Below are 23,863 nucleotides of genomic sequence, written 5' to 3'. Positions count from 1 at the left end.
CCTCTAATGTTGGGTATACTGATTCATCAAAATGACAATCAGCGAATCTTGCCATAAATAAATCTCCAGTCATAGGTTCCAAATATTCTATAATAGAAGAAGATTCATACCCAACATATATTCTCAACCTTCTTTGAGGACCCATCTTTGTGCGGTGCGGTGGAGCAATTGGGACATATATCGCACACCCAAATATTCTAAGATGGAATATATTTGGCTCCCTTCCAAATGCTAACTGTAATGGGAAAAATTATGAAAATTTGTTGGTCTTATGCGCACAAGTGCTGCTGTATGCAAAATAGCATGCCCCCATACCGAAAGAAGAAGTTTTGTCCCCATTCGTAATGGTCTAACTATCAATTGAAGGCGTTTAATCAATGATTTTGCTAGACTATTTTGAGTATGAACATGAGCGATCGGATGCTCAATTTTTATTCCAACCGACATACAATAATCACTAAAGGATTGAGATGTAAATTCTCCAGCATTATCAAGACGAATTGTCTTTATTGTATAATCTAGAAATTGTGTTTTTAACCTTATAATTTGAGCTAACAATCTCGCAATAGCCATGTTGCGAGTTGATAACAAACATACAGATGATCATCTTGTAGATGCATCTATCAAGATCATATAATATTTAAATGGTCCACATGAAGGGTGAGTTGACCCACATACATCACCCTGTATACGTCCTAGAAACGCAGGGGATTCAATTTTAATCTTAGTTGTTGATGGTTTAATAATCAATTTTCCTTGGGAACAAGGAACACAAGAGAATTCCTTAGATTGAAGAATTTTTTGATTCTCCAAAGTGTGTCCATGTGAATTCTCAATAATTCTGCGCATCATATTATAACTGGGATGACCCAACTGGTCATGTCAAATGATAAAATCATTAGAATCAGTGAATTTTTTTATTTACTATGGCATGTGATTCAACAGTACCAATATTTGTATGGTACAATTCAGAAGAAAGTGTAGGTAATTTTTTGTGCACAATTTTCTTCTCCATATTTATTATAGTAATATAAATGTATTCAACCTTTCATTCATTTGGAGTCTTAATATGATAACCATTTTGACGAATAACCTTGAAATTTAATAGGTTTCTTTGAGACTTACTACAATACAATGCATTATCAATTATCAATATCGTTCCTCTAGGTAGTAATAAGGCCGCTTTTTCAGAGCCTTCAATTAATTTTGTACTACCGGATATTGTATTGACATAGACCTTTTTTATAATTAAATAACAGAAATATTTTTTTTTTAATATCGTATGAGCCGTGACACTATCTAAAAAGCACATATCTCCATTATTCATCTTGAATTCAATTGAAGACTGAAAAATTTATTTATCTTCATAAAATAAAAATACATTATAAGAAATAAAATAAGTAACAATATTGCTAGAAAAACATAAGTCCCTTTTTTTTTCTTTTAAATACATAAACGTAAAAATACGATAATTCAAAGTAATAAAAATGACAACATATTGAAAATTATATAATGAAATTAAACATCAATTATAATTCTTAAAAAAGTCTTCAACCTCCAAATGAGTAATATCATTGAGGTAATTAAAATCGTCATTCTTCAAAGCCAGATTTGCTTCAATATTATCATTAAACAAAGGTCTTGCCTCAACATTATTTTCAAACGTCAAGTGTAACTCTATCCGAGCATTAGAAGAAGAGGCACCACCTCTATTTGCCTTTCTTTTGAAAGAATTTCGATAAAGTCTTACAAAATGCTCAAGCGTCCGACATTCATTTTTTCAGTGGCCTTTCATGCCATAACGATGACAGTTACTTCTTGAAGGACCACTTTGAGAACTGATATTATTCTCCCTTTTATGTTGACCACCACCACGACGATTATTATATCATCTTCTGCCATTGTCACGTCCACGCACAATATTGTGGCCATGATTTTTCTTTTGTCTTTTTTTAGACTGGCCATGTGCTTCTACCATATTTGCTTCCGGTAACGGAGCAGTTCCAGTGGGACATGCTTCATAATTTTTCATTAAAAGGACATTATGTTGCTCAGCCACCAGAAGGACATTTGAAAACCCTTTGTATTGCTGCTGTAATATCACATTAGAGGCATGAAAAGTAGTTAGTGTCTTTTTCAATATGTCTTCATCATTTATAGTTTTTTCGCATAATTTTAATTGGGAAGTTATTCTAAATACAACAAAATTATACTCAATTATAGTTTTAAAATCTTAAAACCATAAGTATATCCACTCGTAACGAGCCCTTGGCAATACCGTTTCCCTGAGGTGGTTATACCTCCCCTTTAAGTCTTTTCACAATTCAAGTGGATCTTTTACTACCAAGTATTCAACTTTTAGGCTTACATCTAGATGATGACGAAGGAAAATCATAGCATTTGCTTTATTCTCACTTGATATTGTATTTCTTTTGATTATACATCACAAGACCCTTAGCGGTAAGGTGGATTTCAGCATCAAGTACCAATGACAAATAATTTTTGCCAGAAATATCAAGTGCTGTAAATTCCAATTTTGACAAGTTTGACATGATAAAAATTAATTTTAAAAATAACAAAGACAACTAAAAATTAAATTTATTCAATAGATATACTTGATATAGAAGTTAATTTTTTGGAAAAATTAGAGTTTCGTGTTGATAACGTGTTATAAAATAAATTAACTTGACAAAATAAGAAGGATGAAGTAAAAACAACAGGAGAACAAAAGAGAGAAAACAGTGTATGTATGTATCTATATCTTCTTTACATTGAAGTAAAATGCTATATTTATAGCCATACAAGTAAGTGGAGGAAAATATTAATGGATAAGTTGCCCACTGAAAAAAGATAAAGGACTATCCACTAATGCAAAGTGGACAACCATTAATTTCGCTCCAACTTCTTCGGTATCATATTTGCTCTGCAATGCTTTCCATAATTTTTTGCATTAGAGTAAGTTCTATCATAATAATCATAAAAATTATCAGATAGACAATTAAGAATATAATACCGACACTTGTAGAAATCATTATTGTACTTTTTCACTTTATCTTGATGAGAAATAAGTTCATCATTATTCATGGAGATGATGTAAACTTTATTAGAATTTTTTTGAGTTAACACATATGAAACATTGAGAAGACTTAAGTAGAAAAATACTTTACCCTTTCATCTCTTGAAATGATTACCATTGAACCGAAATGGCTTGCCCCTCGCTTAGCCCGCTCTTTGGTTTAGGATGGATCCGGACTGGACTAAGCTTGAAGATCTAATTACGGACTGGAAGCGAAAATACCGTAAAATGGCTTCTTTCTTCGAGGACTCTTTTGTAATAGCTTGATGAGCTGAACCAACAAGAGATATTACGTTCTACCCTCTGCTTCGAGCCCGGCCGAGAGTGAGCTTCCCGATAGTCTCTTCCTTCCTAGAAATAGAACTCTAACTATCAAACCCTTTAGATCTCCCATCTTGATATTCATCTCTTGAAATAATTACCATTGAACCGAAATGGCTTGTTTAGATCTCCTATCTTGATATCCGTGGATTTTTCAATTGTAGCCATATTGAATCTCCTTAAAATTGTTGTTGATATTACAAGATTACAAATTACAATTAAACAATAAATGAAGAAAATAAATTCACTTCTTGGCCGGGGCGCAGATATCTCGCTCTCTTTAAGTAGATTCAAGCCCACTGCAACAAATGTTTTCACCGATTCAGCAGTAGTCCTCTTAATTTATCCCCTCCAGGATACAACAACCTTATCATAAAATGTAACTCAACAAACTCTGAACAAGAGTTGAGTTTAAAGCTCCACAAAAAAGAACACATCCCTTCAGCTAAAAAGAACTCTCTTTTTTGACAAATTTAATGCACTTAATGTTTTTTTCAATTTCAAAACAAAGAAGACCTCTCTATTTATAGGAGATAAAAGCATTCAAAAAATGAAAAAATAATAGAATATCATCATTTAACATTTAGTGCACAATTATCATTTAGTGCACTACTCACTAGTGATAATTAGGTTAAAAGAAATTATCATCTAGTGCACCACTTACTAGTGATAATTATGATAAAAGAGATTATCATTTAGTGCACCACTTACTAGAGATAATTGTGTTTAAAAAATATAATGGATTGAGTAATATATGCACTAATGCAAAATAGACTAAAGATGACCTTAAATGCCATCAATGGACAATTGCTAAAATTGCAATTTAATAAAATGTTAAAATACCATACTAACACTTATATTATATAAAAATATAATAAAAAAATTAATTAGATCATTTAATAAATTATAAAAAAGAAATAAAAATTAAAACTCGATAGAATTGAACAGGTTGAGTTGTGGCCAACTAATTTCAACTCAAATAATGACTCGTCATCTATTCGTTCAACTCATGATAATCTATTTAAATTTAATTAAATCCATTTATTTAACATTTTTAATAGTAACACATTCTCTCACGCACATATATTTCAAAAATAAAAAAGAAGAAGATATTATCCTCAAATTTCAGTATTTCATTTTTACGTACAAAATTAGTACTATTATTCACCAAAGTGCACGTTGAGACTTGGGTAACATCAAGTGACATCAGTAAAAATCAATAATAAAGTGGTTGTTAATTACAAATACTTTTGTCTCATTTCATATTGAATGGTTCAATTTTTTTTATATTTTTAATTAAAAATTTTGAGTTTTAATATCTGAAAATGAATTTTGCAATATGTAAATTTAAAAATAATCAGGCCACAATATGAATATTGAATTTTGAATGTGTGATTGAAAAATATTTTTTTATTTATTTTCAATTTAAAATAAATTAAAAATTTAACACATTTAATTATAATTTTTTAACTTCTTCACTTTTACGAAAAACATTGCGCATTTGAACAAACATCAATCACACATTCAACAAAGATTTACTTACTCCCATTATCTATTAAACAATTTTGGGTGAGTTGTCAATTTTAACATTTATATAATATTTTATGATTTATTTTTGTCAGATTTAATACACAAATGTAAGCCCCTCAATATTTAGTTTTAAACACTAAAATAAAATATTTGTCCTTCTCCTAAAATTCAAAAGTAAATTGAAAGTAAAAGTTTATTATACTTAACATAATTTAAACGAAAAACATATTTTATATATATTTTTTTTTAAGGGAACAGACCCTACACGAGGCTCCCACCTCTCGTGCACAGTCAGGGGTTGAGCAGCACCCCCAAGCCTTAAAATAGATAACAAAAGTAAAAGTACAAGGAGGGGGACATAAAACCTTACCTCCGATCCTATGTTGGTTGATAAGTCGGCTAACCTACTAAGGTCGGCTAACTCATCCCCGATACAAAAAGGGCTAACTATAATTAGAAAGCAGTAAACCTATGAGAGGACTCCTCCCGGTACAAATCGACTAAAAAAGCATAAATGAGGGAGACTCTCCCCTTCCATGAGAAAACAAGAAAGTAACCTACACTAGTCCTATTCAAATATGCTACGAATCAGACATAGCTACATTGAAGAAGAACAAGTATACGAAACTTCTATCTCGCATGGAATGGGAAAATTCTTTTCATCTTTGCCCTTTTTAGTCTTGTCGTACCAAGTAAATCCAAAGGAACTATGTAACCCATCAAGAACCTGATAATCAGCTAAGGAGGGTGAAAAGAGGAGAAGTATATGGAACTGGAGCATTCAGCAGCCTTGGTATTTTTGATGAAAGAGGTGCTCCAAGAAGCTTGGAAGCAAGGGGGCTGCTGCAGGTGTGAGTCCCCTGCATTCATGGCTGTTGCCTCCTTTTGTTTGAAGCTTTGTGACCCTGCACAAGTAATCAACCAAGCAAGGATCTCCAATAATGTTGTTACTAGTAGTGACTGCAGCCTGTTGCATCTCAGCCATGTAGCTGTTGGTGCTGTGATGTAGCTTCTGCACATAGAGACATACAACAGAAAACAAAAATAGAATTGAAGATTCATTTTTGATGTCTGCTGGATGGATTTCCATGTGTTGGGAGTTGTCTTGCTGATCTGGAATGGTGTTGCTGTAGGCTCTGGTATGTGTGGATGTTGTCTCCCTTTGTCTGAGACTTTGTGTACCTTATGTGCCTGCACATAACAATTAGAAGAGCAGGGAGCTTCAAGAGTTTTGGGGTGCAATGGATCTGCTGCAGGTGTTGTAGTCAAGGAATTGGCATGGGTGGAGAGCTGATGTGTTGGTGAGGTCCTATCTTGGAAGGCTGCTGTCTCTATGTTGATGCCTTTTATTTGCCAAGGTGACCCATTAGCTATTGTACCTACACAAAAACCATCAAAGGAAAACAACCAGCCAACAAGACAGAAAAACCAGGATGGGCCTATAGCAGTCTTGGAGTTTCTATTTGATTTGGTGGTTGTATCTTTGATGTCCTCCATGTAGTTGTTGTTAATGCATGTTGATGTATCACTCCAGTAACCTGCAACAATACAACAAACAAACAAAAGCAAGAAAGAACTTGCACAAGCTAGCAAAATAGAAAGGACCTCTAAGAGTGTTTTGGAGCCTGTTTGCTTTTTCAAGGTCGCTCACCTAACGTCTACAATTATCCGATTGAGCTGAAACTCCTTGAGACTTGCACAAACATGCTTTTCTTTTGTCCTGCAAGATTTTGAGGCATTTTGCACAAGTTGGAGTTTCCAAATAGCAAATTGCTCCCTCTTTAGGCTTAAGACAACTGACTTTTTCAAGGTCGCTCGCCTAACGTCTCCAATTATCTGTTTGAGATGAGACTTCTTGGGCCTTGCCCCTATAGTATTTGCTGCAATCCTGCAAGCTTTGGAGGCCTTGGTGCAGGTCCACATGATCCCAATCACCCTGCACATCATACCCTGCTGTGGCTTAGTCATAGGATGCTGCAGGTCCTTGGGTAGCTCCATGTTACTTCCATAGTAGAGGGGGTTAAGATGCTTGTTGTTGCTAGCTACTCCCAAGAGGAGACCCTTCCTTGTGATCAGGATCATCTCTTCAGAGCACCTGCACAAGATAGACAAACTAAAGGAGAAATCCCATTGCTGATTCTTGTGCTGCATCTCTACAGCATTCTTATGTTGTTGTTGCTGCATCTCTGTAATGTAGTTTCTGCTGCTGTAGCATCTACATGTGATGTTGTTGAGCTGTTGCAGGTATAAAGGTAGTTGTTGGTGCAGGCAATCCAATCTCAGATGCTGCAATTCCAACACAAGGCTCAAAGTTGCAGGATACTTCCAAGAGTGCTGTACAACAGAAACATTGGAAGTACAATTGCTGTTGGTGTGTCTCCTCTTGTTGTTACTGTTGTTAAAGCATTCCAAGTTTTGTATTATGGTGTATCTGCACAAACCAACAAACAAAAACAAGAAAGAACTTGCACAAGCTAACAAAAGGGAAAGGACCTCCAAGAGTGCTTTGAAGCCGGCTAACTTTTTCAAGGTCGCTCGACTAACGTCTCCAATTGTCCGTTTGAGTTGAAACTTCTTGGGCTCTGCAAATACAGTATTTTCTGTAATCCTGCAACTTTTGGAGGCCTTTTCCACAAGCTGGAAGTTCCAATTTGTGAAATGCTCCATCTTGCGACTTAAGTCAGCTAACTTTTTCAAGGTCGCTCGACTAACGTCTCCAATTATCCTTTTGAGCTGAAACTTCTTGGGTTCTGCAGGAGTTGTATTTGCTATAATCTTGCATAATCTGGAGTCATTTTGGTGTAACATGGTGTATTTGTTGAAGGTTGTTGGTTGCCTCTGGTCTCTATTGCTGTTGCTGAGTGGCTGTTGCTGTTGATCAGTTGCAGTCACTGTTGCTGCTGTATTGTGGCATATGCAAGTGATAACTACTCTAGCTCTTACTTCTAGCAGTATGTTCTTAGTTCTACTGAAGTAGTAAACAAGGAAGACTCTCCCCTTACAATGGGAAATAACTAGATGGAATAAGAAGAAATAAAACAGAATACTCATAAAAAGTCTATTACACATTGAGAATGAGATCAGTCAAGAGGATAGTTTGATCCTTTTCAGAGTTTTCCTTCTGAAACTTGCCATTCCTAGCTTGTCCATCTTGATGTAGCCTTTTGTTTCCTGTGGTAGCTTCTGGAGATTGTAAAAGTGTTGTGTATCATTGAACATGTGGCTGCGTTTTGCTAAGGTATCTGCAGGATGGTTTGCTTCTCTGAAAATATGTTTGCACTGAAAGAGTTCCAAATATTGGACCAAGGACTGTAGCTTTGTAACATATCTATGAATGCTCCAAGGTGGCTTGAGGTCTTGTTTCAGCCACTTAGTCAATAATTTAGAGTCCACTTCCAATATCACTCTATTATATCCATGTTGAAGGCACCAATTGAGGCCAATAATTGCTGCCTGCACCTCTGCTTGGTTATTAGTACCCATTCCCAATGGAGTTGCAAAGGCATATATTAAGTTACCATTGTGGTCTCTTAATATTCCCCCTACTCCAATTTTCCCAGGGTTGTCTAATGCACTCCCATCAGTATTCAATTTCACAATGGGAGATGGAGGTCTGACCCACATAACTTTGGTCACTCTCATGTCTTGTTGACACTGTTCTATCATAGGAACCAGTTCCTTCCAGCTCTGTGGCCACTTAATGTAGGGGTAAGCAGTGTGTATCAGCATGTATAGGTCCTTGACTATGGAGAATTTAACTCTAGTAGTACTAGATTTCTTTCCTCTATATTTACTTGCACGTCTATTCTTCCATATATGCCAACAAACAAAGATAGGAGTGGCTTGCAACATGAGTTTATGAACTTCATTATTGGCCTTGGCAGTCCACCACTTCATCAGGATGCTTCTCAGTGGGGAGGTCCCTTGTATTATCCCCCATGAGCTAGAGAATTGTTGCCAAATATGTTTGGCAAAGTTTCCAGAGGCAAATATGTGATCTACATTGTCCAATCCTGGTCTGTAACAACAAGAACATGCTGCTGGTGCTGCTCCAAACTGGACAAGTTTATCATTAGTGGGGAGTTTCTGTCTCACAGCTCTCCATAGTAAGAAATATACTTTGAAGGGAATGTTAGCGTGCCAAGTGCATCTATCAATCAGGGTCTTGGCTCTTTTCTTCCTAACTATTTCCCAAGCTGATTTAGAAGTGAAGTTACCATGTGGAGTCAACTTCCAGCAAGCTTGATCAGCTGTGTTAGAATGATGGTCTACCTCAGTACTTAGTATCTGCTGCACCAGTTGATGAGGGGCATATTTTCTGATTTTCTGCACATTCCACTCCCTATTCTCCATGTAATCAGATACTCTACTATTGTTGAGTCTAGGTAGATGGTTGTTATGATAAGCTAGGGGGCCAATACCCAGCCAATCATCCCACCAGAAGCTGCATGTACCAGAGTTGATATGCCAGTTAGGGGTGCTTACCAGGCGGATCAGATGGATTATTATGCTTAACGGTTTGACTTAACGGTTATCGGCTTTTAAAAGTACTAATCCGCTAGCCAACCTATAAGATATCGATTGGTTCGGTATCGGATTAGCAATTATCGGACGGTTATCGGGCGGTGTATCGGTGGTATGGTAACTTGGTAAGTCTTTCCCAGCTTCCACACTTGTACAAAGTGGCTAACAAGAAGGGGAAAAAATGTGGCTAACAGAAGAATAAAAAACATAACTTTGAAAAAAGATAATGCTTCTTTACATTGGCAAAAATGGAAAACCATTCTGGCACACTCTGTATTGAGGTCAAAACGAACACAATTTAATAGCTTAAATAACCATTCTGGCACACTCTTCATTTTGTGTCTACATTATTTTTCCACCTTTAGCAATTCACCGTCTACTTGACCAAATTGATTATGTGGAGAGGACAAGAGCCTGAAGAATTCATAGAGAGAGAGACTGAGACAGAGGCGGAACCGCAGAAGATAGAAGTAGTTTAGCTAAACCTAAAGAGTAAAGAGTAAAGACAGAGGCAGAACAGTGAACACAATAGTTCTATAGAAGAGTAGAACTGTAGAAGTAGGGTTTCTAGTTTCTACTTTAAATGGGCTTCCTTATTTAATTAAATTGGTTTGGCCTCTTTAATTAAATGGGCTTGACCCTTATTTTAGATTTATAAATTATAATTATCAGTATTATATATAGTTTATATGTTTAGGAATAAAATATATTAAAATATAATAAATTCTTAACGGATTAACGGTTTACCCAATAACAAAATTGAGTAATCCGTCCCCCACACCGATAAGCCGTTAATTATAAAATTCAAATTCATTCCCCACCCGTTAATCCGATAACCCAATACCAATAAACCAATAAGCCAATTTTGCGATTGGGTTATCGATAGCGGACGGTTTTGAACAGCCCTAGTGCCAATGTATATGCGGCTCAATATCACTTTTATTAGCCATCATGTGCTTCCACATAATAGACTGACCTGTGTTCCATTTTTTTATAACAGGATTAGCTTTTTGGCAGTACTTAGCCTTTAGAAATTCTCCCCATAGTGTCTTCTTGGATCTGAAAGTCCACCATTGTTTGTACTGCAAGGCTAAACACACATCTTGTATATTTTTCATACCAATACCCCCTTCCTCCACAGGATAGCTGAGAGTCTCCCATGATGCCCAATGATATTTCTTCTTCTCTTTGTCCCACCCCAGAAAATGTTAGCTATGAGGCCTTTAATCTGATTGATAGTTGTAGCAGTAGGTCTGATCGCAGACAACAAGTGGATTGGTAAAGATTGCAGCACTGATTTCACCAATGTTGCTCTGCCTCCAAAGCTCAGTACTTTATTCTGCCAGCCTCTAATTTTGCTTATAACTTTGGACACCATACCTGTATAGTATATGATTCTCTGTCGTCCAATGTAAAGTGGACAACCCAGGTAAGTAATGGGACCATGTGTGCACTTGAAGCCTGTGATCCTGCCTATCCTATCAATAATATCAGGATTGGTATTAAGAGGAAGCATGAACTGGCTCTTGTCCTTGTTGATTAGCTGGCCTGAAGTTGTTTCATAAACCTTCAAAGTCTTGGTAATAAGAGTCATGGAAAAGTTGTTTGTAGCAGTGAAGATGATCACATCATCTGCAAAGCTCAAGTGGTTCACTTGTGGACCCTTTCTTTCCATATGAAATCCAGTATATAGGTAGTGTTGGTTAAGATTATTCAGCATCCTGGATAACACTTCTGCTCCTATAATGAATAAGGCAGGTGATAAGGGATCTCCTTGCTTGAGACCTCTTGTTGAATGAAAAAATCCATGTCTTACCCCATTGATGATGACTGAATACCAGTTGTTAGACATGATCCTCCACACCATATCAATAAAGACTTCTCCAAATCCCATCCTTCTCATGACCATACAAGTGAAGGACCAAGAGACCCTGTCATATGCCTTCGCCATATCCAGCTTAATCACTACATTGTCCCCAACTGTGGGCCTCTTAATGTCGTGAATAATCTCCTGAGTCAGCATTATATTTTCTGAGATGCTCCTACCTTTAACAAATCCTGACTGATTGTCAGAAATGAGCTGAGGTAGAATGGGAGCAAGTCTGAGACAGAGGAGCTTGGATATGATCTTGCTAGTGAAGTTGCTGAGGGAGATGGGCCTGTACTCTGACAGTTTGTTGGGGTGTTCAGTTTTAGGAAGTAGAACCAAACAAGCATGTGATATGTACCTGGGAATACAGTGACCATTGAAGAAGTGCTGCACCAGCTTCAGCAAATCATCACAAATGATATCCCAGCATGAGTGAAAGAACTTACCACTCATGCCATCTGGCCATGCAGCAGAAGTAGGACTCATAGAAAATACTACCTCCTTTAGCTCCTCCTTTGTAGGTATGAAATGTAATAATTTATTCTGCTGATCAGTAACTATCCTTGGGATGCATTTAATCACATCTTCATTGATTTGTTTCTCCTCAGCAGTAAAAAGTTTCTTTAAGTGTGCACAGGCTGCACTTGCAATATTGTCATCACCCTGGATAGAGTTTCCTTGTTCATCACTGATTTGATGGATGAACAACCTTCTTCTTCTCCCTCTGATGATGGCATGGAAGTAATTGGTATTGGCATCTCCATCTTTGAACCAATGCAATTGAGTTTTTTGTTTCAAGATGGACTGCTCTATCTTCAAATATCTAATATACTGGGCATTTATCTGATTCAACTTGGCTCTATTATCTTCAGAATTGTCATTGATGATATTCTCTTCAGCTTGTATAACCTGTTCCTCAAATTGTTTAACTGAAGCAAATATATCACCATATTGCTTTCTAGACCAGTGGCTAAGGGTATTAGAAACTCTTTTCAGTTTTGATGGAAAGTCCTCATTGGATTTCCATCCACAGGTCTTTCCCAGCAAGATCTTATAGTATCAATGAAGTTTTCATTTTCAGCCCAACAGTGTAAGAACTTGAAATATTTGATAGTAGGACTTTGTCTTTCAGTACATTCCAAAAGGAGAGGACAGTGATCAGAACCTGTGGAGGCCAGGTGATTATAACATATTTTATATTAGACTTTGTATATCCTATTTTTGATCTAATGAATCAAATATATAGTGATAAAAATAAATTGACTAATTGATTTTATCATTATTAATTCTAATATTATAATTTCATCATTATTAATTCTGAAATAACATATTCATCTAATGATCCTAGAGTTTTTTTTTGTCCCCCCTCCATTTTGGAGGATTTATAGTGTTTTCACACTTCCCTTCCGGTGTGACTCGAACCCAGAACCTACCGATCGTGGGTGGAGGTGCTTAACCAACTGAGCAAGCTTTACTTGTCCCCTAGAGGTTGTTTGGTTACAAGGATCGAGGGTTATTTCCAACATAAAATTAGGATTTAATTTGTCAATAATTAGTTGTGACTATTAGCTACAATCATAAAAATATGTATACTAAAATTATGAAATTATCCACCTCATATTGAAGGTGAGATTATCTATCGGGGTTATAATCTTATAGTTAAAATTATAAGATAACCTCAGTTAATTTTGAACTAAATAATCCTTAAATAATTTTACTGCATAAGTCTTGAAGGACAAAAAATGAGAATTCAGTGCACTAAACTCTCGCTTTACACGAAATTTGAGGAAGAATCAAACCATAAGGACTTACATTACATTGCATTTATGTAATAGTCCGTTTCAGCAGCACACAACCTCCTGATCAAAGGAGAATTTTTTTATATTTATACCGGCAAGAGATAATATATCTGAATTGACTTAGACACCACCCATTAGTTTGAATGGTAACTGATCTAAATTGGGTCGAACACTAACGTCATTTGATTTTTTTTTTTTAAAATGTCAATTTTTTCAATTTTTTTTGTACCTTTATGCAAGCTTTTTTTCTTTTTATCCTTATCCCTCCCCCTTTAGGCCCTTTTGGTTTTAGCTACAGAAAATATACAATCCAAAAACTGGTGATTTTTAAAACACAAAAATACTTTCACGTATGCATTGCACGTTTTTATTTATTTATTTTTCTAGGTCAGAGTCCAGAAAAGAATCTAATTTTTTTTCTTGCAAGATCAGCTACAACTACTCAATTTGTATGTAATTTTTTTTTTTTTTTAAAAAAATTCTCTGGATTTTCATAATCCAGCAACTTTCTTTGTACCCATTTGAGATCACCCTTTTTCACATACAGAACAAATCCCAGTCTTTCTTGTTTTTATACTCAATAAAACCCTAAGGATCGAGTCTTTCACTGAAAAAGATCCAAGATTTGCTGCTTTTGAATCTCTGAGGTAAAATCTGGATACCCCATGTAGTTTTTTTGTGTGTACTTTATATGATGTGTTTTGTTTGAAACTAAAATTTTTAATATTCTTGATTCACTTTTGGTGTTTATTTTCATCTGAGTATGATTAAGATCATTTATTTATGTTGTTACTTACATGGGCTTCTGTTTGATTAAGAAAATCAGCATTTTTTTGCCCCTTTTGTTCTGCGATTTGGTTTTAGGTTCTATGTACCCATTTTGATGTTCTTGAGCTAGGGTTGGTCTGTTAAGCTTGAATTGTTTGGTATAATTGCAGAAAATTGAAATTACCCAATTAGAGGAAAGCAAGAATCTTTGTCAAGATGATGTCCAGATCGTATACCAATCTTTTGGATTTGGCATCTGGGAATTTTCCAGTAATGGGAAGAGAGAGGGATAGGCGACGGATGTCGCGGGTAATGACAGTGCCTGGGAGTATATGTGAACTGGATGATGACCAGGCTGTTAGTGTTTCTTCTGATAATCAATCTTCACTAGCTGGTGATCGGATGATTGTTGTGGCGAATCAGTTGCCATTGAAAGCGAAGAGGAGACCGGACAATAAAGGCTGGAGCTTTAGTTGGAATGAGGATTCACTGCTTTTGAGACTTAAGGATGGTTTACCTGAAGATATGGAAGTATTGTTTGTTGGGTCTTTATCTGTTGATGTTGATCCAATTGAACAGGATGATGTTTCTAGTTATCTGTTAGATAAATTCAGATGTGTGCCGACGTTTCTTCCACCTAATATTCTGGAAAAATACTATGAGGGATTCTGCAAGAGGCATTTGTGGCCACTTTTTCACTACATGTTGCCATTTTCACCTGACCACGGAGGCCGTTTTGATCGTTCTATGTGGGAAGCATATGTTTCTGCCAACAAGATGTTTTCACAGAAAGTGGTTGAGGTGCTTAATCCTGAGGATGATTTTGTTTGGATTCATGATTATCATTTGATGGTGTTGCCCACCTTCTTGAGAAGGCGGTTCAATCGATTGAGGATTGGTTTTTTCCTTCACAGTCCATTTCCTTCATCCGAGATTTACAGGACACTTCCTGTTAGAGAGGAAATACTTAAGGCTCTGCTATGTTCTGACCTTGTTGGATTCCACACTTTCGACTATGCTCGACATTTCCTTTCATGTTGCAGTCGAATGTTGGGTTTAGAGTACCTGTCTAAAAGAGGTTATATAGGATTGGAATACTATGGAAGGACAGTAGGCATCAAGATTATGCCCGTAGGGATACATATGGGTCACATTGAGTCTATGAAGAAAATTGCAGATAAAGAGCTGAAGTTTAAAGAGCTCAAACAACAATTTGAAGGAAAAACTGTTCTTCTTGGAGTTGATGACTTGGATATTTTCAAAGGTATCAACCTAAAGCTTCTAGCGATGGAGCACATGCTCAAACTGCATCCCAAGTGGCAAGGGCAGGCTGTGCTTGTTCAGATTGCCAATCCTATGAGGGGTAAAGGAATAGATTTAGATGAAATACAGGCTGAGATACAGGAAAGCTGCAAGAGAATTAATAAGCAATTTGGCAAGCCTGGATATGAACCTATAGTTTATATTGATAGACCTGTGTCAAGCAGTGAACGCATGGCTTATTATAGTGTTGCTGAATGTGTTATTGTCACAGCTGTTAGAGATGGGATGAACCTAACTCCATATGAATACATCGTTTGTCGACAGGGTGTATCGGGTGCAGAAACAGATTCAGGTGTAGGTGGACCCGACAAGAGCATGCTAGTTGTGTCAGAATTCATAGGGTGTTCACCTTCCTTAAGTGGGGCAATCCGTATTAACCCATGGAATGTTGAAGCAACTGCCGAGGCAATGAATGAGGCTGTATCAATGGCTGAACAAGAGAAACAGCTACGACATGAGAAGCATTACCGTTACGTCAGCACCCATGATGTTGCTTATTGGTCGAGAAGTTTCTTGCAAGATATGGAGAGAACTTGTGCTGATCACTTTAGGAAAAGATGCTATGGCATTGGTTTAGGCTTTGGGTTTAGAGTTGTTTCCCTAGATCCCAACTTCAGGAAGCTGTCAATTGATGATATTGTGAACGCTTATATTAAGTCTAAGAGCAGGGCCATATTCCTGGACTATGATGGAACTGTGATGCCGCAGAATTCCATCATTAAGTCTCCTAGTGCTAATGTTATCTCCATCCTGAATAAACTTTCTGGTGATCCAAACAACACAGTCTTCATTGTTAGTGGAAGAGGGAGGGAAAGCCTAACCAAGTGGTTTTCTCCTTGTAGAAAACTAGGACTTGCAGCAGAACATGGCTACTTTTTGAGGTATATTTCTTCTATTTCCCTATAAAATGTCAACTGATATCAATATTATCTGCATTCTCGTGTCTAAATGACTAGTGCTTCTTTTGGTTACATTATCCAAAATATCAATCGTTCTAGTTGCTGTGGTCTTGATATGGACTATCCTGCTTCCTGTATTTACTTTTTGTATGGTGTCTAAAAGTCTACTGTTCTGGTAAAAGGTGTAACACTCACTCTGTGTTAGAATTTATACCATTATCAAAAAAAGAAGGGGGGAGTTTTCTTGCAAATGAAACAAAAGTGATATCAGTCATTTTTATCTCATCATTTTAGGAGGCCCCTGACATTTAATATAGCTGTTAGAATTATCTTATAGTATTCTATGCAGCTTTCACATCTTTCAGTACTTCCTATTAATTTATTAATCCAATCATCCCAGTGCCTTCTCAAATCTCTATTGTGCATGAATTAGGGCTTGCTGTTTGCCAGGTCAATCGTTTTCTCTTTTGCGTTTGCTAACTTTTTGACAACGCAGATGGGAACGAGAACAGAAATGGGAAGTATGCAGTCAGACCTCTGATTTTGGTTGGATGCAGCTTGCTGAACCTGTGATGCAGTCCTATACAGATTCTACAGATGGTTCTTGCATAGAAAGAAAGGAAAGTGCTATAGTGTGGCAGTATCGTGATGCGGATTCTGGATTTGGGTTTTCTCAGGCAAAGGAGATGCTTGATCATCTGGAGAGTGTTTTAGCAAATGAACCGGTTGCCGTGAAAAGTGGTCAGCACATTGTGGAAGTGAAGCCTCAGGCATGTATTACTTATCCCAATTTCCATATGTTTTTATTCTTATTTGTTGCTTATGTTTTTATTCTTATTTGTTTCTTATATTCCAAGATTTACACTTAAAGAATGTTACTAAGCGTCCTTAGTAAATGCCTCTCCCAAAAACAGTACACCAGGAAGTGTTTGGTTTCCTGTAATCTGGATAAAACTTTTTTGTTAGCTATCAGTGTTTTGATGATGATTGTGTTGACCTTACAACCTTATACATCCTTTGGTTTCCTGTATAAAATAATTGTGCTGATCACTACATTAAGGGTGTGTTTGGTAAGGAGGTTTCTAGTTTTTCCATGTTTGTTTGATCATGTTATTTTGGAAAACATTTTCTCTGGGAAACAAGTTCATTTAAAATGAGGAAAATGAATTCCCTAATGGAAATAGGGAAAACAAGTTTCATAAGTGACTTTCAAGTTCATTGTTTCCTTCTCACCCACCTAATCCCCACAGCCCCACCCCTTGACAATCTCATTCCCTGCCCCCGAATCGTCACTTCCCACCCCATCCCACCCTCAAAGTCTTTTGCTTGATTACATATAAATGTTCTTGGGATCATTTTTTTTTACTTACCTAACACTAGAAAATAAGTAAGAAAGTATTTTCTAGGGAAACATTTTCCATCACACCAAACACGCCTTAAATGTGACATTTGCTTTCCGGGTTGCTAGTTGGTTTTTTTGCTTATATGATTGGTTGTATATTCTTTTTTTTATCAAGTGCGGATGGTGCTTTCAAGCTTGCATCAATCTCCATTAGCTATCCCTATTATGTAATTTAGTATTATCATTCTCCATATTAAATGCATAGGTTATTTTTAGTCCAACAACAACAATACTATACCCAGTTTAAACCCACAAGTGGGGTATTGAGAGAGTAGAGTGTATGCAGACCTTACCCTACCTTGTGTAGATAAAAAGGTTGTTTTTGATAGACCATCGGCTCAAGGCAAACACACACAACATATATGGAAACATAACCACTAAGCAGTAACAACATGATAATAAGAAGCACAAGACTTGTACTAATGCTAATTCTAATTACTTGTAAGGAAAAGCAGAATGCGAACTATCTCTCAATAATACTAATACTTATGCTACTTGTACGGAAAAACATAAGTCAAGTGTACCTACTACTGATCTTCTATCCTAATCCTCAACCTCTACTGTCACGCCCCGAGCTCCTTGAATGTGGCCGGCACTTGGAGACCATTGCTGGTCCCAAGCGAACCCTTGGCCTGGTTAGCTACTGAACAAGACTAAAATATATGCATAAGCTTTAAAAATTGAACCTTTAAAACATTTAAGCAAAACTCAATTTATGCAAAGTCTAAAATAACTCTTAATATTAATAACAATAATGTTTAAAACATTAGAATAACTAAACTGAACTGACTCACTAACTTTGACTATCTATGAAGCCTTTACTACCTGATGATAGGTGTCAAGACAAGACCCACAGATACCTGACTATAAATCAAATAAACTGACCAATAAAATAACTGAACTCGAACAAAATAAACTGGATCCCCTCCGAAAGCAAAGAGGTCTTACCATCTGCTGATGGGAAGAGATCTTACTGAAGTGTCTGCGAACGTGAGTACCTGAATCTGCATCATAAAACGATGCAACACCAAATGACATCAATACATGGAATGTACAGTATGTAATAAAACTGAATGAAAATACTGAACTGAATATACTTATGCTGAAGAGAATAATGAAAATAGCTCGACTAAAGTGAAGCTGCAAGTGTAATAAAAACCTCAAAGCTTTATAATTGAAGTAATTTAATAAATGCAATTCTTAAAATCATAACTTTTCTTTCCTTGGAGAGTTTCTCTAATCAACAATCATCACTATAAGCCTCGTGATGATACGTCTTGCTCATATTGCCAAAGCCATCCTATACCTTGTCGGGATATAGGACAAAACTTTAACTTATGGATCCACCTAATAGGCCTTCTCAGAGCCAAGTGGGGAGTCGTTGAATTGCGGTACTATCCTATCCTACGCTAGCTACGTAGTTTATGGGATCTCAGTTGTCTGAACTTTTGCCCAAGTCGGTGCTCAATACTACTTCCAAAACATGCAATAATGCTCATATAAACTTTGTGAGTAAATACTCAAAATACTTCTCTTAAGTCTCTATGAACTTATTTGAATGAAAACTCTTCTGAGACTACTTATGCTCTCTTTTAAAGTAGCATGCTTTTCTGAATTTTTTTTACTATGCTTTCTCAACTCTAGGATGTATGCTTTATTTAAAATAAAAATGATGCAATTGGAACTATTAGAATTCCCTCTAAACTCATTCTTAAAATAATATTGCATAACACTTTATCTTACTCAAACTCTAAAATAATTATGCATAATGATTAGTAATGCAAAAACCTCATAATTAAGTAATGCACTCGGGACACTCAAGTTCCTTTAAAACTCCTCTTTTACTCATAGCTTTGAAATACTCTTACTTTAACTAAAACAATGCATAATATGAAACAATGTAAAACCTTCAACAACTCAGCGTTCATGTGGAAAATAAGCGTGAACAACAATTCAAAAACTAGAATCATATAAGGAATCATAAGTTCGATGATAAACATTTTTTTTGCATTCAATAAGAATAACAAGGAGTAATTAGAATTCGAAATTCAAGAAAGGATTGGGTTAAAACCCTAGCTTAAACTCTTACTAATTGAATTCAGATGTAGAGCGTGAGGAAGAACTTAGTCCAACACTATGAGTAGCCTTACATACCTGGAAGAACTAGATTTTTGAAGAACTTTGAAGAAGATGCTTGAAAACCCTAGCATTTCTCCTCTTGAATCTTGCTCTAAGACTTGGGAAAGTATTTGAGAGTAATGAGGTCGAATAGTAATGTTTAGGACCTTAATTAGGTGTAAAACCATCGGGGTTTAGGTTTAGGAGGGGTGGGAAAAGACTAAAATAACCCTTCTTAAAGCACTGTTGAAGTCGTCTACGGGGCCATCTACGGTCCGTAGAAGCCAATCGTAGAAACTTGACTGAAATTCGGGGTTCTGGACTTCATTCTACGGGCCCAAACTACGACCCGTAGGTCTTTCTACGACCCGTAGTTGGGTTTGAAGGAATTTGGACCCAAAAAATGACTCTCTGAACTTTTTCCACGAGCCAACAAGACCGGTCCGTAGACCCATCTACGGACCGTAGTTCAGGATCGTAGAAAGTGACCTAGAAAACTCTGTTCTGGTAATTTGTGGTAAAACAGTCATAATTTTTTACTCCGAACTTCAAATGTGGAAAACTTGGTGACGTTTGAAAGAAGACTCATAGACCTTTAATTTGATAGGTCATGGGCCACCTAATTCATTATATGCTAAGAGATATGACCGTTTGAAGTTGACACTTGCATTTTATTATGCAAAAACTTAATCGGTAGATGATCTTTGAACTCGACTAAGTACTAGAGGTTCCTTATGAACCTAATTCACATCAAATACACTTCAAATACTTAGGAATTAATCCTAACACATATATACAATTGAAATTATCGGGTTCGGGCCTATACGTATATGAAGAATTGCTCGGGTCTTAGCTTAGAGATTTTTGGGATGTTACATCTACACTCTTCTATGGAGGGTCATGTCCTCGGTAAGCTAAAGACTTGCCATGTCCTTCCTGAACTTTTCTCCCCAATATTTTTTTGGCCTACTTTACTCTACCTTACCTCAAGCCCCAACATTAGCCTCTCATACCTCCTCACTAGTGTTTCTTGTAGAACTCCTCTTGGCATACACGAACCATCTCAACCTCGCCTCCCGCATCTTGTCCAAAATCGTGGCCACTCCCACCTTTTTCCTAGTATCTTCATTTTTGACCATATCTCTCTTAGTAAAGGCCTCACATCCATCTCAAGTTCTCATCATCCTCTTCTCTGCAACTTTCATCTTTTAAACATAGGGGTTCTTGGCTTACCAACATTCCTGACTCCGCCCTATACAACAAAGTTAGAACTTAATTTTAAGTCTTGGTGGCACCTTCTACTCACAAAACACACCAGATCTAGCCTCCATTTCAACCAACCCCTCCAATGTTATGTGTGACATTCTCGCCAATCTCCTCATTATCTTAGATAATAGCCCCAAGTTACTTGAAACTCCCTCTCGTGGAGATGACTTGAGAATCCAACCTCACTTCCACGATACCTTCGCGAGTCACAACACTAAATTTGCACACCACATAGTCTGCCTTAGTTCTACTCGATCCAAAACCTTTAGACTCTAGCCTATCGTTAAGTCCGCGTCTCGTCAATTAATACTATGTCATCTACAAATAACATGCACCTAGGTACCTCCCCTTGCGTGTGCCGCGTCAATACATCCATCGCCAAAGCAAATAAAAATGTTATTCTTAAGTGATGTGCCATTAATCCTCCATGTGTAGGTTATTTGCGAACTAACGAGCCTTTAGTATTTACTAAAATAATTGGTTAAAAGCTGCAATTTCTTTGCTAGTTACAAGTGACTACCTGGCATATATTTCCTGTCTAGAAAAAAATATTGTTAACATAATAATTTTAACAACAATGATAGTGTTTTCTTTTCCACTATTCTGATGGCTATTGTTAAATTCTTGAGTATCTCGAATATATCGTTTTCTTTAAACTCTTTTTGACATCTATTGTTAGTATTGGTTGCAGTCACTATCAGTGGCGGGGCCAGGATTTTGACTAAGGGGGTTCAAAATCTGAAGAAGTAGACACACAAACTAGTCGAAAGGGGTTCGACATCTACTATATATACATAAAAAATTATCTTAACCATGTATAAATAGTATAATTTTCTGCCGAAGGAGGTTCGGATGAACCCCCTAACTACAAGGTGGCTCTGCCACTGGTCACTATGTGTCAATCCTAGCATGTCTTCTGAATAACATTTATTTTCTGTTTTCATTCTAGGGTGTCACCAAAGGTTTAGTTGCAGAAAAAGTCTTTACATCTTTAGCGGAGAAAGGAAAACAGGCAGATTTTGTGCTTTGCATTGGTGATGATAGATCAGATGAAGATATGTTTGAAATCATTGGTGATGCTTTTTCCAGAAATATTATTTCATATGATACCAAGGTATTTGCTTGCACAGTTGGACAAAAACCTAGCAAAGCGAAGTATTACTTGGATGACACATCCGAGGTGGTGCTTATGCTAGACTCCCTTGCTGATGCCACTGATACTCCAGTGACTTCCGATGATGAACCTGAGAACTCTGACTGAATGTAGCTACCAGATGCTTGGTTTGCTTTGGTTACCTTCTCTACTGAATGTATATTCCAGGTCTGAAGACACATTGTCCATTTGAGTAGGTTTCGAGGTTTAAGAAAATGGAATCTCAAATTTTGTTCAATCATTCTTTCCTGTCTGATTGTTCTATTCTTTTATTACTAACCTGGATGTAATATATTTATGAGAAGGGGAGAAACACAGAATTGAATGCAGATTCTTAAGTCTGCTTCTTGAAAAGAAACCATCAAAGTGCTGGAGGTCCGATTATCATTTATGCAATATCGGAGAACCACAAGAAGGGTGGGACTAGCCAAAGATGTTAGACAAGGTTTCTGCAAGACTGAATGAGGCGGAGTATTTATTAGTACAGACGAAAGATTTGATCATTCCTGAATTATGCTGGAACTAAATGAAGTTCTTGCTGTTTGTTTTTTTTACACCAATTGTGGTGGCAAAGCTTCAAGGGAAGACTGCTTGATACTTGAATTGGTAGTATATTGAAGTTCTCTTTTTAAAAGTTGGTCGCATGTGGACCTAGTTTAGATTAGCATTGTGTCCAGTGGGCATGGCTGTGACTGGCAATAAGCATCAACTATGTTGCATTGAGTCAATGGTTTTGGTAGTCTTCTTGCTGTACAGGATAAGATTAATGATGTGAATTCAGAAGATTTCCCTGCTCTTTTATGGTCCTGTCAAATGCATTATGTGGATATAAGTTGATGCAAGAATATTTCGTTTTTACAGACTAGGATTTTCCCATCGTAAAGGGCTCTACCACTTATCGTAGACTTTGATACCAAGTTTATTATGAGCTAAATTCTAAGTATCCATGAACGGCACTTGGCTACCACTCCCGTCGAGTGAACAAAATACAGTGCTAGAATTTAGAAGCACTGCAGTAGAAAAACTTATATCCAACTCAAAATCATAATGCTATAAATGTAGAAACTACATAAGAAAATAAAATTATTTATATTTTCCACTTAAACAAAAAAGGAATTAAAGTATGAATATTGGGAAATAGGAGAACTACAAGCAACTTAGGAAAGTTTTTTTTTTTTTTTTGGGTCCAAAACTTTAGGAAAGTTAATTAAAATGAGAAATATAAATGGTCAATATATATTCACAATTATTGAGTATATTATTACCTTAAAAAAGACAAGTATTCCATGTAAGAATGTTCTCCTTCTCTATGTGCAAGCTTATGTACTTCTAGTGTTATCAAATTATGTAAATTTATTATAGTTAAGTGATTTAATATAATAAATGTATATATTAATTAATTATAATTAAGTGTTAAAAATTTATGTGCAAATACATATTATGTAACTATTAATTTAATGTAAACATCAATAAGAGTTAAAAAAAAAAGCTTCCTAAATTTATAGTAATTGTTTATAAATTCATGTTGTCTGATAATTGGTAGATAAATGTATTCTAATAAAAAAAAATGTATAATTCAAATGAAAACTCTAATCCTTTTGATGTACGCCCCCTTCCCCTTCTCCTTCCTCTGATATTTTAATTGCAACGGTTGCGGACGTAAGAAACAATTTCTCTATGAGAAATTGAAAACGTCGTAATAGATTATGACGTATAAATAGGAAGATAAGGCATTAACGGACCTTTATATAGTCTATCCAACTCTCTTCTGTAGTGGAGTCAGAATTTTTATTAAGTGGTGTCAAAATATAAAG

At 36.3% G+C, this 23,863-nt stretch overlaps 1 protein-coding gene across 1 annotated transcript; it reads left to right on the top strand.

Annotated features, from left to right (window-relative positions):
- Nucleotides 1–13,453: 13,453 nt before the first annotated feature.
- LOC129891236 (probable alpha,alpha-trehalose-phosphate synthase [UDP-forming] 7) lies at nucleotides 13,454–22,870 on the top strand. The gene is made up of 4 exons (XM_055966529.1): nucleotides 13,454–13,767; nucleotides 14,059–16,092; nucleotides 16,607–16,880; nucleotides 21,846–22,870. Exons 2-4 carry the CDS (start codon nucleotides 14,105–14,107, stop codon nucleotides 22,155–22,157), a joined length of 2,574 nt encoding a protein of 857 aa, XP_055822504.1. The 5' UTR covers nucleotides 13,454–13,767; nucleotides 14,059–14,104; the 3' UTR covers nucleotides 22,158–22,870.
- Nucleotides 22,871–23,863: the final 993 nt, after the last annotated feature.

The sequence above is a fragment of the Solanum dulcamara genome, chromosome 6 (genome assembly GCF_947179165.1).
Source record: "Solanum dulcamara chromosome 6, daSolDulc1.2, whole genome shotgun sequence".
Taxonomy (NCBI): domain Eukaryota; kingdom Viridiplantae; phylum Streptophyta; class Magnoliopsida; order Solanales; family Solanaceae; genus Solanum; species Solanum dulcamara.
This window is presented reverse-complemented; position numbering and strand designations above follow the sequence as displayed.